The following is a 19,112-nucleotide window of genomic DNA, read 5'->3' on the forward strand; positions in this document are numbered from 1 at the left end:
ATCAGCCAGGGGTGAGAGAAAAGGCGATGGAGAAGGATGTCTGAGTGACCTGAGACGAGGGTGAAGAGGACGAGGGAGCCATCAGAATGCTCAGAATTTTTTCAGAGAAAGTGGGGTCCTCAACAGAGAAGGTATGGGAGAGGGTATGGGGAGGGAGTACAGTGGCAACTTGAGGACTAAGGAACAAGTTTGAAATAGCTGCCAGGAAAATAACATGTACTGTATAGGTGTATACACACACACACACACACACACACAGAAATATGCAAAACACCTTAGAAGCAGATCGAAGGGGGTGAGGGGGTGGCACCTGCTTATACCAAGAAAGATCTAATGAAGACAGAGGAAATTGAACTAAATCTTGAAAGACATCAGTGACTTCCAAGAGTTAGAAATAAGAAGGGAGGTCATTCCAAGCATGAGGGCCAACTTCCTTCCCTTACTCCCCCCCCAAAAAAGCACAGAATTAGTGAGTAGCAACATTTATTAAGCAAGATATAGTGTCATGGGTGAGAAGCAGCCAATAGACAAGTATTTTCTGGACCATAGATTGTGTAAAGAGAAGTAGTTGATAATAAGACTAAAAATCCAGATGAAGCTAGGTTATAAAGAGCTTTAAATGACAAACAGAAGTTTATTTTTGATCCTATGTAATAGGGAGCCACTGGATTTTTTTTTTTAATTGAGGGATGTTATAGACTTGAGCTTTGGGAAAATTACTTTGCCAGTTGTGTGGAGAATGTATTGAAGTAAAAGATGTATTGGATGTGAGGCAAAACTTGTTAGGAGGCTGTTTTATTAGTCCAGATGAGAGAGGATGAAGTCCTAAATTAGTGTGATGGCCTTGCAAGTGGAGAGAAAAGAATATATAGGAAAGATCTTGGTAAGATGGGAATAACAAGATGTGGCATCTGTTTAGATACATTAGGTGAGTGAGAGTGAAGAGTCAAGTATGACACCTAAGTTGCAAACTGGGGTAACTAGATGGATGGACGGTGACACCTTCAAAAGTAATGAAGAACTTCAGAAGGGGACTGGTTTGGGTAAGAAAGATAATGAATTCTGTTTTAGCCATGTTGAGTTTGAAATGTCTGCACAAAATCCAGTTTCACCTGTCCAATAGTAGTTGGTGATGTGGGACAGGAACTCACAAGAAAGACTAGGGCTGGATATATGACTCAAGAAAGGCTTCTGTAGAAACTGACACATGAACTTCCTTGAAGGAAGCTAAGGATGCTAAGAAGCCAATAGGAGGAGGAAATTCATTCCAGGAATAGGAACAACCTGGCTTCAAACATATGAAATCATCAAATCAGGAGCAAACTATGCCAGAAATCCATCAAGTGAGAATTATTTTCTTTGCCATTGTATTCTCTTCTAGCTACATACTGGGCTGGTGGAAGAAAAGGGGAGCAGAAATTTTTCCAGTGGAACTATGTGTCCCCCAGGCAGGTTGACTAAGAGAATGGTGAGCACAACAGGAAGTATGTTCCTTTCTTGCTGTGATCATGAGGGCAGAATGGCTAAACATGGGTCCTGGGATAGACAAATGCCTGGGCAACAATAAGACCTGAAGATGTGGATTCTGACACCTGGGAAACGAGTTTTCTCTGCTCCCCTCCCCAAAACCTATTCTCTAATTTCTTCTTTCTGTCTCTCTCCCGTCCAATTTCCTCATCTTTTCTTCATCTTCTCATTCTCTACTTAGCCCTGTCAGCCCATCTTGAGTGGGAAGTAGTGTGGGAGTGAGAATGCTTCCTTATCACCTCTTGTCACTTAACACAAAATGCATTTGTCCTATATGGGAAAAAGTTTTGTTCCATCTGGTGAGTAAGTGTCTTACAAGTCTGGGGAATCCTGAGGTTCCAGAAAGTTATTAAATGACCTGCTGAGCATCACAGCATCAGAACCAGCTTCAGCCTCAGACCTCAGGATGCTCAGCCTGGCATTCTGGCCCTGCGCCACACAGGTGCCCACACCTCTACTGTGATGAGGGATGGGGTTTATTTCTTATTTCTCTTTTGAATGGCTTTGAGCAGATATTTCGTTCTCTTTTCTACATTGCTTACTAATTTCTTCTTCAGCTAAATGGAGATGTTCAAATAATTTGGGTCTGTAGAGGGAGACCCTTGGGCTTGTGTCATTTTTTATTCCTTAGCAGTCTCTTACAGTCCTACTGAATCTTTTGCTTTTTCTGAAATGCCAATCCTTAGGGTAGAGGAGGGAAAGCATTTTTTTAAGCATTTAATGTACCAGATACTGTGCTAAGTACCTGAGATACAAGTACAATTCGAATAGGAAGTGACAGCACATGTAGAAGTGGTTGCCAGGGAAGAGTATGTCTCTAGGAATTCACAGGAATACCCTGGAAGAGGGGGAGAAAAGATAGGTTGGTAGTATTGGTATTGATTTGATTACTAAGCCTGGAACAAGAAGAACTTTCACGGGTATGATGGAATAGGAGGATGGATAGCAAAATTGGAGGAGGGAAGGATGGATGGATGTAAATCATGATCTGGGCCTGGCTAGGTATTGTGGACTTGGTTTGTGCTTACTTGTCCCCCAATCAAAACAGTTTGACTCAGAATATGAACTCCAAAGGTCGGTGGACTAATTCCCATAAGAAGTAAAGTATTTTTCTGGCTCTCCACTCTGAGATGATGTGCCACGTCAATAAAAGGAAGGCAACAGCAAGGGCCAAAAGAAGATGGTGGAGATGAATGACGATATGGAATGTGAAGTTCCAATGCTACATCCATACAATGTTTTTTTCTGCTTCTTAAAAATGATTGCTTTTCATTCACATTTTAGTTAATGTAGTCTGTGATTAGCCTGAGAACCACAATTTGTATCCCTATTTTCATAGGAAAACATGTTCAGTGTTCCTTATAAAATTTATGATAATTACTTATTTGTAAGTTGAGTCATTTTCAGAGTGTTTTAGGCATCCAAAGACCAACTTCAATTGAAAATGAATTTTTCTTAATGACAACTTTTTTTTTCCTCTTTACTAAATTTATAATTCCTACGTTTTCTTTGGCTCTCCCATTTTTACATTTTGAGAAATGGATTTTTATGTTCTGTATTTGGCTTTCAGAGAGCAAAAAGGACAATCCTTAAATATAAAAGCTATGAATGGTCGTTGCTGTGAACCTAAGAATAAATGGAATTTTTGGCTGAGATCTATTAAGTGACTTGTGCTTGCTATTTATAGACCATTTTTAAATTTATAATCCACACAGATACACAGAAGAACATTTTGTGAGGCAGAAATTCTATGTGGGAGTGGTCAGAGTAAAGAATCAGAGTTTTCCATTTTGCTTTTTATATTCTTGAACTCTGATTGAAGGTATAACAAGTTGAGAGAAAGGATGGCTGACAACAGATTCTTTTATGTTATTTTTATTCATTATTTATTGTTGCCAAAGAAGTGAGTAAAGCATTTATAATGTGTTTTTCCACTGTGTTTAGGTATATGTCTCGAGTCCATGGTATGCATCCAAAAGAGACAACCCGACAGCTGAGCTTAGCAGTGAAAGATGGTCTTATTGTGGAGACCCTAACTGTGGGCTGCAAGGGTTCAAAAGCTGGTATTGAACAAGAAGGCTATTGGTTACCAGGAGATGAGATTGTGAGTATAATTTGGTAAATCTCACCACATTTCTGTATATATATTGACTTAAAATATTTGAAAAACTTTTGTTTAATCATTGTTAATTTAGATGCAACTTGTGGAAGTAAAGATTTTTCATAAATTTACTATTATTTAAACGTGTGAAATTGAAGAGACTTTTCATCAAAATTAAGAACCTGCATCAGTAGCTTTGACATGTTCCTTGGTTATCTTTCAAGAATTACTGGTTTTTTAAAAGAAAAAACCTGCTTATTGAGTTTATAAAATCTACAGAAAGAAAAAGACTTCCTTTTTGAAAAGACATTTTTTTTCCTTAAAAAAAATATACCTCTTTGAATTAAAGGTTTCCACGTGAGGCCATCTGCAATTAGTAGCCTTTGAAAAATGTTTTCTTTCAGGAATTATATGTTTGAATCAAAGACTCAGGTTGACAATTTGATCGTTGAAAAAGATTGGATCTCAGAGGAGTGACTCTAGGGCCTAATTAAGGGTTTCAGGTTGAATTTTGGTACTAAGTAGAAAGAATCCATATGTTAATTTTTTCCAGACTATTACCTTAGTGAACTAGTGATTCTGCCTTTTTTTGTGGCATGTGTACAGAAATCAAAATAGAAAGGCTAGTAAGTTGTTCTGTTCTATTTTTATCTTGTTTTATTTTTAGACCTTCATCTACTTGTATTATATTATAAACATCCAGTTTATCTGCTTATTTTGCTTCAATGATTATTCTTAGGAGTAATTTTTCTTTTTTTTCTTATATAAAATTGATTTTTAGTAAGTGTTTCTAATTCCTTGTTTCAGTCTCTCATTATTCAGATTTCTGGTATGGAAATTCCTTTGTTTTGAAAGGTACACTGCTTTAAAATGATAGTTTCAGAATATGCCAGATTTTAAAATCAATTGAATTTGATAGGGGCTTAATTATTTGGGTATCATATAGTGTTTTTAAATTAGTTCGTGAAAGCTTCAAATTAAAAGCCAAAAACATAATCTTCACTGCTCCTATTTTAAGGTGTATTCAAGGAAAAAAATGTTTTATATTCTGTTTTCTTGCTTTATTACAACCGTGAGCTAGTAAACATAGGGACTTAGAGCTGTGTCCTTTTCCTAGCTCCTCACTGGGAGTTAACTAACAAATACTGTTTCAGAGTCATGCTGGTTCACAAAAGCAACTATTTTGGTTGGACAGAGTTATAAAATTGGATAAGTAGCACTTTGTTTATGTTAGTTGAGTTGTAAACATAAGAAAATTCATATTCATGAGGGAGAAAATTGAAGAATAAAAGAATATTTAATTGTATGGTGATGTCAGCATTAGCCATACTAAAAAAAATCCTTTCTTATTTGTGTACTTTATAAAAATAAAAATGTTTTCAGTGAAATTATTTTTCTTAAAACATAATGAACTCACTGTCGCAAACTATTTAAAAGAAAAAGATTGATTTTTATAATTTTATGGTCAAAATATATTACAAAATTATTACTCTAGATAATAAAGGCTTTCAGCTACTCTGAAACACATAACATATTGTGTTCTATTACTCAGCGATTATTTTTATTATAACTGCATAGGAAGTTGTCATCAACTGCTGTAGTCCACAGACATAATCCTCAGGATCTAAGTTTATGGATCACCTGGACATTCCTTCATAAAAGCTGTTTCTCTGGAGGCGGCCAGGTGGCGCAGTGAATATAGCTCAGGCCTTGGAGTAAGGAGGACCTGCGTTCAAATATGATTTCAGACACTTGACACTTACTAGCTGTGTGACCCTGGGCAAGTCACTTAACCCTGATTGCCTCACCAAAACAAAACAAAAGCTATTTCTTTGTTTGGCTGCCAGTATAACTTATATCTCTAGCCTTTTGATCTCTGATGAACATTTTTATGCCTTTGTTCTGCCTCTATAAGTTATTTACTTCTCCTTCTGTGCTTTGTTTTCCTAAATGCTTTCATCCTTCCTAGGTTATTGGAGTTTTGTTTTTTTGTTGTTTTTTTTTCAGTTTTGTTCCACAGATATCCTACTATGTGCTCAGCAGTATAGTAGATGGTTTATCTTATTCGTTTTATATTTTTATTTGTTGTTGATTCATATTTTACAGCAGTAATTTTTTAACCGTTTATTATGAGTTTTTCTCCCAAAGAGTTTTTATGAATTCCTGTTAAATCAAAATCTGTTTTTATGTAATAAGCATTTAATCTTCCCACTGTTTTGTTAATCCACCTATGCTTTCATATTTAATGAGTTATATCAAAACATGGTTATGTACTTGTATCAAATTTATTACCTAGTATGGAAAATGAATATTTGTGAAAAAAATCATTATGTGGGATAAATCATTATATGGGATAAAAAGAGCTAAGTCTAATGTTCGAAAGTCACATAAATTCTTACCAACTACACAAGCATAATCACCAGAAAGGGTCCTCTTTATATTTTGTCAATTCTTAGAATATAACATAAATTTATAAAAGTACATACATAGAGTACACTTAATAAAGAGTAGTGAAAATTTCTGTGTGACTTACAGAATGCTTTTTAATAGTTACATGATACTTTTTAGTTACACTTCATGTATGATACTGATATATAACAAGTATCTTGGTTAGCTCTGTAACTGGAATATTTAAAGTTAAGAGATTGATGTGATAGCACATTTATGGCTTAGATTCTAACCCTCCTCCATAAGAAGTAGAAGATACAGTCAGGTGGATATGATGTGACATTGGGAGGGTCAGCCAGGACTTTATCTATTTGTTGTTTGTAAACTTTTTAAAAGTCATAGTACCTTTCAGTCTAGCAGAGGTCCATAATAAAGAGGAAACACTTTTTTTCTCCACCTTAAACTCTAAGCTGAAAGTGGGGAAGGGAAAGATTATCTCCTTCCTTCAGTCCCTGCCATTTGTATCTGGGATACTTTAGGTGGAATAAGACAGCAGGGAATTTATTTTTTTGACTTACTCATCCCAAGAGACTTTTGTTGACAAAGAGAACATCCATTAGTGATTCTGTGGGTCAAACAATGCAGGCAACATTCCCACTTCAACAGACAATCCATTTATAAAATGTTTCCTGTGTATAAGACGTTTGAACATATGTTCCCTGCCTATACTTTCTTGTGGGCAAATGGTTAAAGTATTTTTTAAATTTAAGAAGAATATTATCTTTAAATATCAGTGTTTTAAATTATGTCAGTATCATATCAGTCTTCCTAAGACCACCTAGCTGCCCCTGGACATTTACTTTCTATAACTTTTTTTTTAAAAGACTTCCCTCCAACATATGGTTTTTGAGTTTGTTTGTTTTTTTTCAACTGCATGGTGTACTAGATAGAGTGGAGGACCTAGGTTTGAATCCTCTTTTTCATACTTATGAACCATATGACCATGAACAGGTTACTTAATTTATTTTAGCCTCAGTTTCCCCATCTATAAAATGGGGATTGTAACGCCTATAATATCTCACAAGATGGTTGTGAGAATCAGACGAGATAATTTATGTACGATACTTTGAAACTTTAAGGCTTTTTGTAAATACTTGCTATTTTTTTTTAAATACTGATCCTGTGTGCACCAACTCTTTCTTTTATAGGAGCAGATTTACTATGATGAATATTTTCTAGTCTGGTATAGCATTGACATTATCTTTTGTAAGGAAGAAAAAAATTTAAGGAGATAATTATCTATATTGGTAAAGACTTAAGAGTTAGGAATTTAGAATTAAATTCTTATTTTCCTTCATCTGATGCTTTAGTAGGAAAAGAAGGCAGTGCTGCTGAGGTCTGTAGTAATTGAGCAGCTGCAAACAATAACCTCGAGTACTACACTAACATTAGCCTCTCTTCCGTGCTGGAGCTGCCCATGGCCAGCACATAAAAGGAGAGATGGTCAGGGCTCTCCAGTGCAAGTGCTTGAAACTCGCCTTCATGATACTGCTTATATAGACCTTTATAGACAAAAAGGAGCCAATATAGATTGGACTTGGTTGCAACAGAGCAGCACAACCACAGTTTGGTTTTTCCTGGGTGTGTTTCCTTCCGTGTCTTGAGATACTTTCCTGTTTGTGCTCTGTTGCATTTCCAAAAGGGGTATCATGCGCCAGCCTAGCTACCCCATTGCCTGCAACACACACACAAGGGATTTGGCCGTCATATATTTTGTTGCCTAGTCAGCAATAATCATCTCCTTGATACCTTCTTCTGAGTTGTTACCTCTCCCTAGGTTGTATCGGTGTTGAGGGATGCTAACAATGAAGAGTTCACAATACACTTTCACCTGCTGTAACAGCCTGCTTTTCTTTTTTCCTTTTAGAAAAATCTAAGTAATACAAGAGTTATGCTACAATTTATCTCATAGGCTTTGCAGAGTAGCAACATTCTGGTGTATCACATAGCCAGCCATCAGCAGCCAGAAGTTTTTCATCCAAGCCGAAGAAGGGGACCTGTAGTGGCTAGAGTACTGGACCTGGCATCAAGAAATTAAGTTCAAATCTGGCCTCATACTTTTACTAGCCTTGTGACTCTTGGACGAGTCATGTAACCTCTGCCTGCCTTAGTTTCCTTCTCTATAAAGTGAGGATAATAATGGCACCTACCGTTCAGGGTTGTTAATAAGGAGAAAATGAGATATCTATAAAGTACTTTGCAAACCTTAAAGTGTTACATTATAAATTCTAGCTAGTATTACTGTTTTTTTCTTAAAACCCTGTTGCTTCCCATCTCATAAAGTGTCACTACATCAGCCATTCAGTTAATGAGATTATTCCTTAGGCAGAATTTTCCATCATCAGCAGAGTTTGAATTCAGGGTTTTCTTTGGAGTAGCTATTTCTGTTAAAAAAAAATAGCCTCATCTCTTTGAGTTCAAAATGAAGATATGAAATTTTTGCAATCAATGGGCAGTGAGATTTCCTTATACTGTTGTGTAAGGTAATATATAAGATAAGCCAGTTTTGATTTTGACCACTCACTGTTATAGCATGTTTTAACTGACTGGATCTGGGAATCAGTATAGTTAATGTCATCTGTCTGATGACCACTGTATTGTTACAGTACAGAGTATAGCCTGCAATTTTGCAGCAATTTTGTTCATCTATTATTAAGCAAAGTAAAAATCAGAAAACAGAAAATTCATTTTGAATGTTAATTTTGAAATTGATCAAAATGTAAATTGACCATTGCTATAAATCATTTCCCCATTTACTTACCTGCCAAACCTGAACTCAGGGTCTCTTGTTTCTTCTTTCATAGTTGATGTCACTACAAAAATAATACAATCAGGGAATGTAGCTTACGTTTTCTGTTGGAATGCTTCCACCAATTTGTTTTGCTGCTTATGATTCAAGAGAAACTGGAAACTTAAACTCAGGTCTTGGCTGTTAAGTTCTTCTACTTCAATTTGAATACTTTCTTTCCACTCAATCCTGTTTGTATTGCCTGGTAAGCAGAATTTCATACTATTTTAATACCCAAACATATATAGCTACTTTTTACATGAAATGGTGAAATTAATTCTTTATTCTTTTGCTCTAGATTTCTGTCTTTTTCTAAATTCTGTTACTCTGATAGCATAGTTAGAAATATTTTTTCATCAGATTCATGTACTTTCATGAGAAATTGAATACACTGAGACAAAAGTGAATACAAAACAGTAAATTATAGAGATCTAAATTTATATTGTAGCTATGATTGAAAAATACTGGTAAGGCAGTATGACAGTAGAGAGGCCAAGTTTGGAAACAGGAAGACCGATTCATGTTCTGCTTCTCACATAACTACCATGACCTTGGATTAGACACTTAACCACTCAGTTCTTTAGGCAGCTCTTTAATCTTATAAATTAGAAAAGAATTGTATGTCTGCATAGTTTTTCCCTAGGAGTTTCATCCACTGATGCAATCACAGAGCCATACCCACCCAACCCCACTCCATGAAAGAAAAGAAAAATAATGTATTCAGTACATGTATTTAATAATATCATCTATATATTTTATACATACATGTATTTATATGTGTATATATTTGTTTATTAAGGAAAGCTGAATAAAATTGAAACCTCCTTTTCACACCAAAGCAATTGGCTATGTGAAAAGAGCACCAAACTTAAGAGACCTGGGATTCTAGTCTTGGCTTTTTCCACTAATTTGCTTTCTTAACTCTGGGCAAGTAATTTTATGTCATTATTCTTCAGTTTCCTTAAAATGAAGCTAATAGTGTCTGACCTTAAAAATGTTAATGAGATGTAAAGGATTACTATAAACAGGGTACATGGTTTTACAAATTGGTAATCAGTCCTTTGGGCTTTGTGATCAAGTAGTAGATTTGTGGCACACTAACCGATTTAGATATCTAGACTACTGCTGAATTATGGAAAATTTTAATCCTTAATAAATTACAAATTTTTGTTGAAGTGCTGAGGTCATTTTCATGTTATATCAGTCCCATTTGTATTTAATAATATTTAGAGCAAATTTTAGATCTTTAAGACTCATTTTTCTTTTCATTGAAGTTTTTTTTAACACATTCGATTTTATAATGAAAATAAATGTATTGGTCAATATGATTTTTTTTCTGACATAACTAAAGGATTTGCTGTGCACTAAGAAAAAAATCTTAATTTTTGTGTTTATAAGAATAGCTTAATCCCTTTTAAACCACTATAAATATTTGTTTGTATACTATTACCTTTTCATGAATGGTAGTTTAAAATATGGGAAGATATAAAAATATGAAGTAATTTGCTTAAATTTGTAGTAAAAATTGTATATCAGTATTGTATCTCAGTACATTTATGTATATGAATTCCTTTGTGTAACCCTGTGTATATTGTGGATGCCAAGCAGAATTGTAGAATATAGGTAATAATTTTTTTTTGTCTTTGTCTTAAAAGTCCTATATTAGGATATCTTTCTTCAAGACAACACCCCAAAAAAGTGAATTCCCTTGGCACTCTGGAGTGTGTCCTGAATTGTTTTATTTCCCCTATACATTTCTGTGTTCTATTAGGATAATTTAGATCACTAGATCTAGAGTAAGTTCTTAAAACCCTCCTATTATCACCTGGCTTCCAGTTTTGAAGGACAGTATTCCTGTCTGCTCTTTTACAAATGGAAGCAAGTTACCCCATGCTTTGCTTTTCTGGGTTCCTTTTAACCAAGTTATGGAGTAGCTGGTGACATCTGGTGGAACATACTGAAAGTACAACTTAACTTGTGCTTACATGTGTTGAATTTTAGGTCTGAACATTTTATCCAGATTTTGTTACTTAACTCTTTTCTTCTATAAGGTATATTATAAGCATCTCTACTTAGATTATACATGCTTATTTCTTTTGTCATTTAGTAGACTTTATGTGTTTTTTTATATGAAGAAACAACCCTTTTGGAAAATGCTAGAGTGTGTTTTCAATTGCTATGTTGAGATTGAAGATAGACTTTAGACCATACAAATTTTGCCAGGAGGCAGTGAGATCCTTACATGCAACATCTCTGTTCCTCAATCAAGAGCCATTCCTGTAGTACTTATTGTGTGCCAGATAACTGTGCTAGCTGCTGGGCATACAAAAGCAGAAAGACAGACAGTCTTTGCTCTAAAGGAGCTTCTAGACTGTCTGAGAGATCAGCATCTGAAATAGAAGCAGATACAGAATTCTTACAGAATCACTGCCTCATCAGCCAGGAAAGGCTCCGGAGGGGTTCTCGGAACCTGAGACGTGGGGGTGATGCATCCCAGGCACAGAGGATAGCCAACACAGAGACCAGAGGAACAGCATGCTAGACCAGTGAGGAAAATGGCGCAGAATGAGGCAGAACAGGTAGATCAGTATGTCCAGAAGTTTATATTTGGTTCTAGAGCTAATAGGAAACTCTTAGATTTTTTTGAGAGACAACTTGATCAGACCTGTGCTTGAAGCAAATCACTTTGGCAACAGAGTAGAGGATACATAAAATAGACAAATTTCTACGTATTTGCCCAATCTTGAGCTATCCCATTGTAGTGTATCTTGATTATCACACTTTAATTTTGTGTTATGAAAAATTGGATCTAAAACTAACCATATTCTTATGTTATTTCTTTTGGGGAAGACTTTTTTTTTCCTCTTGCTTTCTTCCATTAAGTAGCCTGAGTTCTGTTGACTGCTATTTTGACTATTATATGAAAATCACTTCTTGATTTTAAAAAATTGAAAAATGTGTAAATAAAGTGAGATCACAATGCGCTGTTGCTTATACTAAGCCAAATATGTAATACCAAAATCATATAAAAATTTCTAAACCACCATGAATAAAATATTCTGATCTTTTTCAAATTAAAAAAATTTAAGTTAAAATTTACAAAATATCTGCACAGAAGCTTAAATTGTTAGTAGTTGTTTGTGGAATGGAAAACAGTAAAAGAGTTTACTAATAACAACTTTCTTTACATATCTGAAAAGGTTATTTATGTGTCATATGGTTTCAAGGAAAATGAGATGAAGACTCATCATATAATTTATCAAATCTTCTTATTCTAGGAGTGGTGCTACTCATGGTAAAACAGTTAATGGAGTTGAGGGAAGAGAGTTCAGTTCCACAAAACAAGAGTGCAAATTACATCATCACTGTCTTATAGAGATTATTTTTATTAAGCACTTGAAACAATATTTGTGAAAAGAGAGAAAGCTGGATGGAAAGAAAATGCAGAGAACGTCTGTGTACTAACAATTATATTTATTTACATCCAAAAATATCAGTAGTAAGACTCAGCTCTAAAAAGTGCTACATTTAAACATGCATTTTGGCAAGCTTTTTGTTTTTAGTTTTTTAACTGTATTCCTTCAAATTCAGATTCAGAATTTAATGACATAATCAAAAGTGTATATGCTAGTTAATGGTGAGTTAATTAAATTAGTTTGATAGTTGTTTAAATAAAATAATTCCAATATCATGAAAGAATATAGGGAAGATCATAATTTGTCACTGATTATCATCTCTTGGGGCTCACATTATTCTAGGTGCTTAACAAACTTAATAGTTTGTTCATTAAAACAAAGCCTCTGATGATTTAGTTAGTCAAAAAACATCTATTAAGCACCTGCTGTGCAATAGGAATTCTGCTAAGTTCTGGGAGTACAAGTTAAGACAAAAGTATTGATAAATTAACTTATAATTTAATACATTAATAATTATTAACAAATTGATCATTGCTTATATAAAAGTTGGGTGGTAGATAATTTTATAGCTTTGGATATAAATTAAATTTGGATTGGTTTTGAAATTTTATCTTCATTGATAGTGTTTAGGGCAGCATTTTAAAAAATTATTGAAGTCTTAAGATTCTAGATTTTTTTAAAAAATTTAATAAAAATCAAATATGGTGAATATTCATATGCTTAAATTGTTTTACTTAAGGGCTTCAAAATTTTAATTTTATTCTGTATTGTTGAAGATATCAACTAAATATTACACCCAGTTTTGTTTTTGTTTTTGTTTTTTTTTTTGTAGGACTGGGAAACAGAAAATCATGACTGGTATTGTTTTGAATGCCATTTGCCTGGAGAGGTATTGATATGTGACCTGTGTTTTCGTGTTTATCATTCCAAGTGTTTATCTGATGAGTTCAGGCTTAGAGACAGCAGTAGCCACTGGCAATGTCCAGTTTGCAGGGTAAGTATCCCTGAGCTTTAATGTGCTGTTTAAAAGGTTGACTTCATTGATAACTACATTAAAGTGTCCCAGATGGTCTGGCTAGATTAATGAATAAAATAATGATATATTGCCTATTAAAATGCTGATAAATGCAAAGAGTATAAATTTGGATATTTCTGAATACTGAAATTATTCTAGGGTATTGCCCATGGGGACTTTGAGTCATCTTAAACAGTACACTGCCTTCTCTTACTCTAAATTTGCTTCCTATTTGTCACAGTTCAAGGAATGGATGGCCTTTGGGGTCCAAGCAGTATTGTGTCCTCCCAGATTCTCTTCCATAAGTATTTGATTCTGTATTTCAAAATCTGTGCCATCCAGAGAAACATACTACCAAGACACAGTCTCAAAAATAGAATGCTTTATTTTGTTTTCATTCTTCCCTTTTTTATCTACATCCATTTATTTTTGTTAGATGTTGAGTCAGCTTATTTTCTTTAAATTCTATCTTGAGAAAGGTAGCAGGGCAAGAACAATTGATGTTAAGGATCACAGGGCTTTTTTTTTTTACTATAAAAATAAATAGTATTCACAATTCATTTTATTTATTTTCCCAACCCAGTTAAAATATGCTTGCTATAATGGTAGGTGGGTATAAAAGTGATATATGATTGTTATATATTTAAATTTAATATTTAAAGAATGTTTTTGATGGATACCTGAATTGTTCATGGTTACTCAGTATACTAAAACATCTGGCAGCTTATAGATTACCCAAATTACTTGTGTAGCACTTCCATATATGTTATTGACTCTATTAGATAACTCTATATGTTTGTTTATTCTTTTAATATTTCCCACCTTTGACATCACAACGACTTCCTGAAAGAATTGTAGGCCAGATCTAGAATATATGCTCTACTCTTCTTCACCATCTTTGAATCCCTGTGTATTATCCTATTGCCACTATATTATCTTAGTGACACTGCTATGCAATTTAAATAGTATAACCCAATAAGACCTATGGAAAATAAATATTAACAAGGATTTATTACTTACGGAAGTGTTCAAATGCCATCATTTAAGTGGCGCAAGTATGTATATATGTATATATGTATAGATGCTCAAGTTACTTAACTTCCTGGCCTGAGTTTCTTCAGAGGGCTATAGATGAGATGACCTCTGAAGTTCCTTCTTGTTCTGTCCCTGTTATTATGAATGTGTCTGTCCAGCATAGTAACTGTTTCAACCAATGGTATGTATATTCATATTAATTAAACAGAGTACAGCATTAAGACATGTTCACTTTCATACATTTGGTTATATTTCATATATCATTCTCTTCAGGCCATCATCCTGGTATAAACAGCAAAGAAAGTTCCTAAGATAGTCAAATTAGGGGAAGACAAACAAGGATGTCAATAGTCAAAGTTATGTCTCTCAGTTCAGAGTATTTTGTACTAATAATACCCCAGAGGTTTAACAAAGAAAACTAAAAACCCAAAAGAAGTCACTAGTGCAAAGATCCCTAAGATTAGAGTCAAAAGGACTTGAGTTCCAGCCCCAGTTTTAACTTGTGCAAGTCACCTCACCTGTAAGCTTCAGTTTCCTTGTCTTTACATTGTAGATAATCTTTTGCTTCCTACCTTATAGGATTGTTAAGAGAAAGATGCTTTTTTATAAACCATAAAGTCCTATGTAAATGAGTTAATGTTTTTAATGTATAACATTATTTTTGACTGACTTTTAGTGGCCAAATAATTTTCAATAAAATATAGTGAGCCATAAAGCTTTTAATTCAAAGTTGTTTTTAAAATTCCATTCAAAATGCCTCATATCTCATATTAACAATTATTTAGAACTGAAGTAGACCTTGAGGGTCATCTTATCCAACATTTTCAGTTTACATATGAAGAAACTGAGACCCAGAGAGGTCAAGCAATTGTATAGGATCATAGTTTTAGGGTGGAAGGGGACCTTAGAGGCCTCATCCCTTCATTTTATAGATGGGGAGCTGAAACTCTTAACAAGTTAAGTGACGGGGTTATACAAGTGATAAATAGCACAGAAAGGATTCAAACCAAATCCTCTGACTACTTTTTTCTCTACCATGCTACTATATCCATCTGTCCATATACCCCTCTCCTCCCTATACCCCTCTCCTCCCTATATACTCAGTTATTTCTGAAGACATTTGTTGATGACTTCCATTGAAACTGGTTACTAAATTTTTTCATTCAGTTCCCTGTAAGTGCTAAGTAGCTTTTTTGTGATTTGAATAATCGTTTTTACTTCGCAGTTCATCTACTGGCTCACATAGATCTTGTTATATGGCATAAAGATAGCTAGTTAATAAGATGATGTATTAGGATTGTATTACAGAGAGAATTGCTGTTCAAATACGGATTTGCTGAATGATATCTGAGGTCTCTTCTGAACCTGAGATTTTGTGAAAGTTCTATGTTCTTTCTCTTCTACCTTTTCTTGTCTGTTTACAGCCTAGAAACTTTTCAATATCTCATATACTGAAGTTCTGCAATTGACAACAAAAACTTTGAGCTAAATGTTTCTTTTGTAATCTATATTGATATTATAAAATAGAAATATCCAAAAGTTTTTATTTTTCTGTGAATTATTTTATATGTGCATACATACATGTATATAAAAATTTATTTAAACATTTTCTAGGATAAAGAATTTTACCTTTAAAAATCAAGTATGCAAATATCAGCATAAAGCCTTTTAACATATATATAATGTAATAATATAAAATTACTTTGAAAATGGAGAGCTGTGGAAAAGACAGATGCATGAGAGCTGTAAATTCTTGGTTCTTACACAGAATAACTTTCTTCTATTAGGCTGGTGAAGGAAATTCTTTCCTTTTAAAAAAATAAGTTTTTATTGATGTCTTCTGTTTCATATATTATAATAGGTAACCCCTGTATATCTCCTCTTCCCCCTCTCAGAGAGCTATCCTTTATAACAAATCATTTTTTAAAGACCAAAGAAAGAAAAAAAGGGGGGGCGGAAATTAGTATTCCTGATTAATATACTGAAAAACTCTGAAAATATGTTCATTGTGTAGTATCTGTGGATCTTTCACTTCCAAGAAGGAGTGGGTTGGTAGTGTCCTCTCATATCTCTTCCTTTGAGTCCCACTTGATCTTCATAATTTTGTTATATTCACTTTCAGTTTTTTGGTGTGTGGTTCTTTCTGTTTACATTGTTGTAGTTCTGGGTTATTTTTTCTTGGCTGTGCTTACTTCACGCTGCATCCGTTCATAGAGATCTTTCTATGCTTCTCTGTATTCATCACACTCATTATTTCTTACTGCACAGTAATATTTCGTTACATTCATGCACCTCAGTTTGTTTAGCCATTACCCATTCAATGGACAACTTTGTTTCTAGTCCTTTACTGTCACAAAAAAAGCTGCCGTAAATATTTGGGGGTCTATGAAATGGGTTTCATTATTGATGGATTCCTTGGTATACAAGCCCAGTAATAGAATCTTTGATTCAAAGAGTATGAACATTTTAGTCACTTTATTTGCATAATTCTAAATTGCTTTCCAAAATAATTGTAACATTTCATGACTCCATTAACAGTGTACCAGCAATATTTTAGTATGCCTATCATTTTACAATCCCTGCAACATTGACTTTTGCCATTTTTTGTCATCTCTGCCAATTTGCAAGGTCTGAAGTGAAACCTTAGAGTTCTTTCAATGAAGATGAATTAGCTTTTGTAGTGAGAAACTTTGGAAGAAAGATGCTAAATGTTTAATGCAAAAAAAAGCATTTTGCTTAAGGAAAATAGTAATTCACTGAAATGTGAATAAACTGAAAGTAAAGTATGCTTGATAAATATTTTGAAGAAATCAAGTAATACTAATTTATTTTGAAGAGATCATGTAACAACAGTTCATCTGCATATAAAAATTGTCCTTATAATGTTGCTGAGATCATTCAGTCAGTCAACAAGCACTTAATAAATGCTTACTAAATGCTAGGCACTATATTAAGTGCTGGAGATACAAAGAAAGACAATAACCAGTCTTTGCTGTCAACAAATTCGCAGTCTAATGGAGGAGACAGCATGCAACAACGATATATAAACAAGATATATACAGGATAATTTGAAGATGTGATCACAGAGGAAAAGTACTAGCTCCCTTCTCCCTCTTAAAATGGAAAGGACAAAGGCTTTTTTAACCTAATCACAAGGGATTCTTGTAGAAGGTGAGATTTTACCTGGGATTTGAAGCAAGCCGGGAAGCAGATATAAGGAGTGATGGAATTAGAGGCATGAGGGACAGCTTTAAAAGCCAAATAGAAGATTTTATATTTGCACAGGAGATAATAGAAAGCGACTGGAGTCTGCTGTATGAGTTTGGGTAGGGCAGGAAAGGGGTGGCAACATGGTCAGAGTTAAATTCATCAACTGAGGGAAGGATATATTGGAGTGGAGAGAGACTTGAGGCAAGCAGAGCAACCAGAAGGTTATTGTAATAGATTAGCCATGAGGACTTCCACCAGGGTAGAGTATGGGCTCTGGAATCAAGAAGACTCTCATTTTCTTGAATTCATATCTGGCCACAGACACTTAATGTATGACTCTGGACAAGTCACTTAACCCTGTTTGCCTCAGTTTCATCATCTGTAAAATGAGGTGGGAAGGAAATGACAAACCACTAAACCACTCCACTGTCTCTGTGAAGAAAACCCCAAATGGGGTCACAAAGAATTGGATACAACTGAATGACCACAAAAACAAAGTACAAAGGACAGCACTTAGCAACCGATTAAGGGCAGGGGGTGGGGACTTGAGAGAGTAAAGAGTCCAAGACACCTAGGTTGTGACAGCTTGACTGACTGAAAGGATGGTGGTGCCCTCCACAGTAATTGGAAAATTAAGAAGAGGGGAAAGGTTGGAAAAAGGTGATGAATTCAGTTTTAGATGTATTGATTACAGGACATCCAGTTCAAGATATGTAAGAGATAGTTGGGAGATGTGAAACTGAGGGTTAGGAGAGAGGTTAGGGTTGGATAAAAAAGTCTAAGAATCATTAGCTTAAAAATAATAGTTAAATCCATGGGAGCTGATGAGATTACCACATATAGAGGGATAAGATAAGGAGGCCCAAGGCAGAGTCTTAGGGTGGGGGTGCCACGGTTAGTGGGAATGACCTGTATAAAGATCTAGCAAAGCAGACTGAGGAGTGGCCAGACAAGTAGAGGAATTTGGAGGGAGCAGAGTAACAAAAATCTAAAGAGAAGAATCAAGGAGAAGATGAACAATAGGGTGAAAGGCTGCAGAGAGGTCTTGAAAGATAAAGAAAAGGCCGTTAGATTTGGCAGTTAAGAAATCATTGGTGATTTTTGAGAGGGCAGTTGAATGATGAGGAAGCCAGACTTAAGAGGTTAAGAAAGTGAGGGGAAAAAAGAAGCGGAGAGTTTTTATCACCAGTTTGTCAGTTGTGTGAATATATTCAGTCCAAGTAGCTTTGTCTTGCACACCTAGCTACCTCAGATGTTTTAAGATATAATGCCATATAACCTGTATCGAATTGCTTACCCTCTTAGGGAGGTGATCAAAATTTTATAAAGAAAAGAATGTTTAAAAAGAGCGTATGAATTAGAATGACCTTATATAAATATGCAAGAGGTATATGTTTATTATTCAGTACCTTCATGGAAAAAAAAAAAGATTCTTCAATTCCTCCCAAAAAAAGAGGAAGTCAAAAAAGTAAAATAAAATATAAATATATGTATATATAATGCCAAGAAATATTTTAAAAATAATTTAAAATCAGTTTTTTATAATAATTCATTATTCCAAAATCTAAGGAG

General features: G+C 34.5%; 1 protein-coding gene across 3 annotated transcripts in view; it reads left to right on the forward strand.

The window, feature by feature from the left end:
- Window positions 1-19,112, forward strand: part of ZMYND11 (zinc finger MYND-type containing 11) — a 129,962-nt gene that overhangs the window by 75,091 nt on the left and 35,759 nt on the right. For 2 of the 3 annotated variants that reach the window (XR_003567208.1, XM_027840917.1), the window contains exons 3-4: window positions 3,472-3,631; window positions 13,113-13,274. Coding sequence is in view for 2 of the 3 variants with exons in the window: in XM_027840917.1 (XP_027696718.1) it covers window positions 3,472-3,631; window positions 13,113-13,274 (322 nt within the window). In the remaining variant the exon portion in view is untranslated. Of the gene's footprint in view, window positions 1-1,381; window positions 1,469-3,471; window positions 3,632-13,112; window positions 13,275-19,112 lie in introns of all 3 variants that reach the window. The other variant, XM_027840918.1, reaches the window with a different exon arrangement.

The sequence above is a fragment of the Vombatus ursinus genome, unplaced genomic scaffold (assembly GCF_900497805.2).
Source record: "Vombatus ursinus unplaced genomic scaffold, bare-nosed wombat genome assembly UNPS02014852.1, whole genome shotgun sequence".
Lineage (NCBI taxonomy): Eukaryota > Metazoa > Chordata > Mammalia > Diprotodontia > Vombatidae > Vombatus > Vombatus ursinus.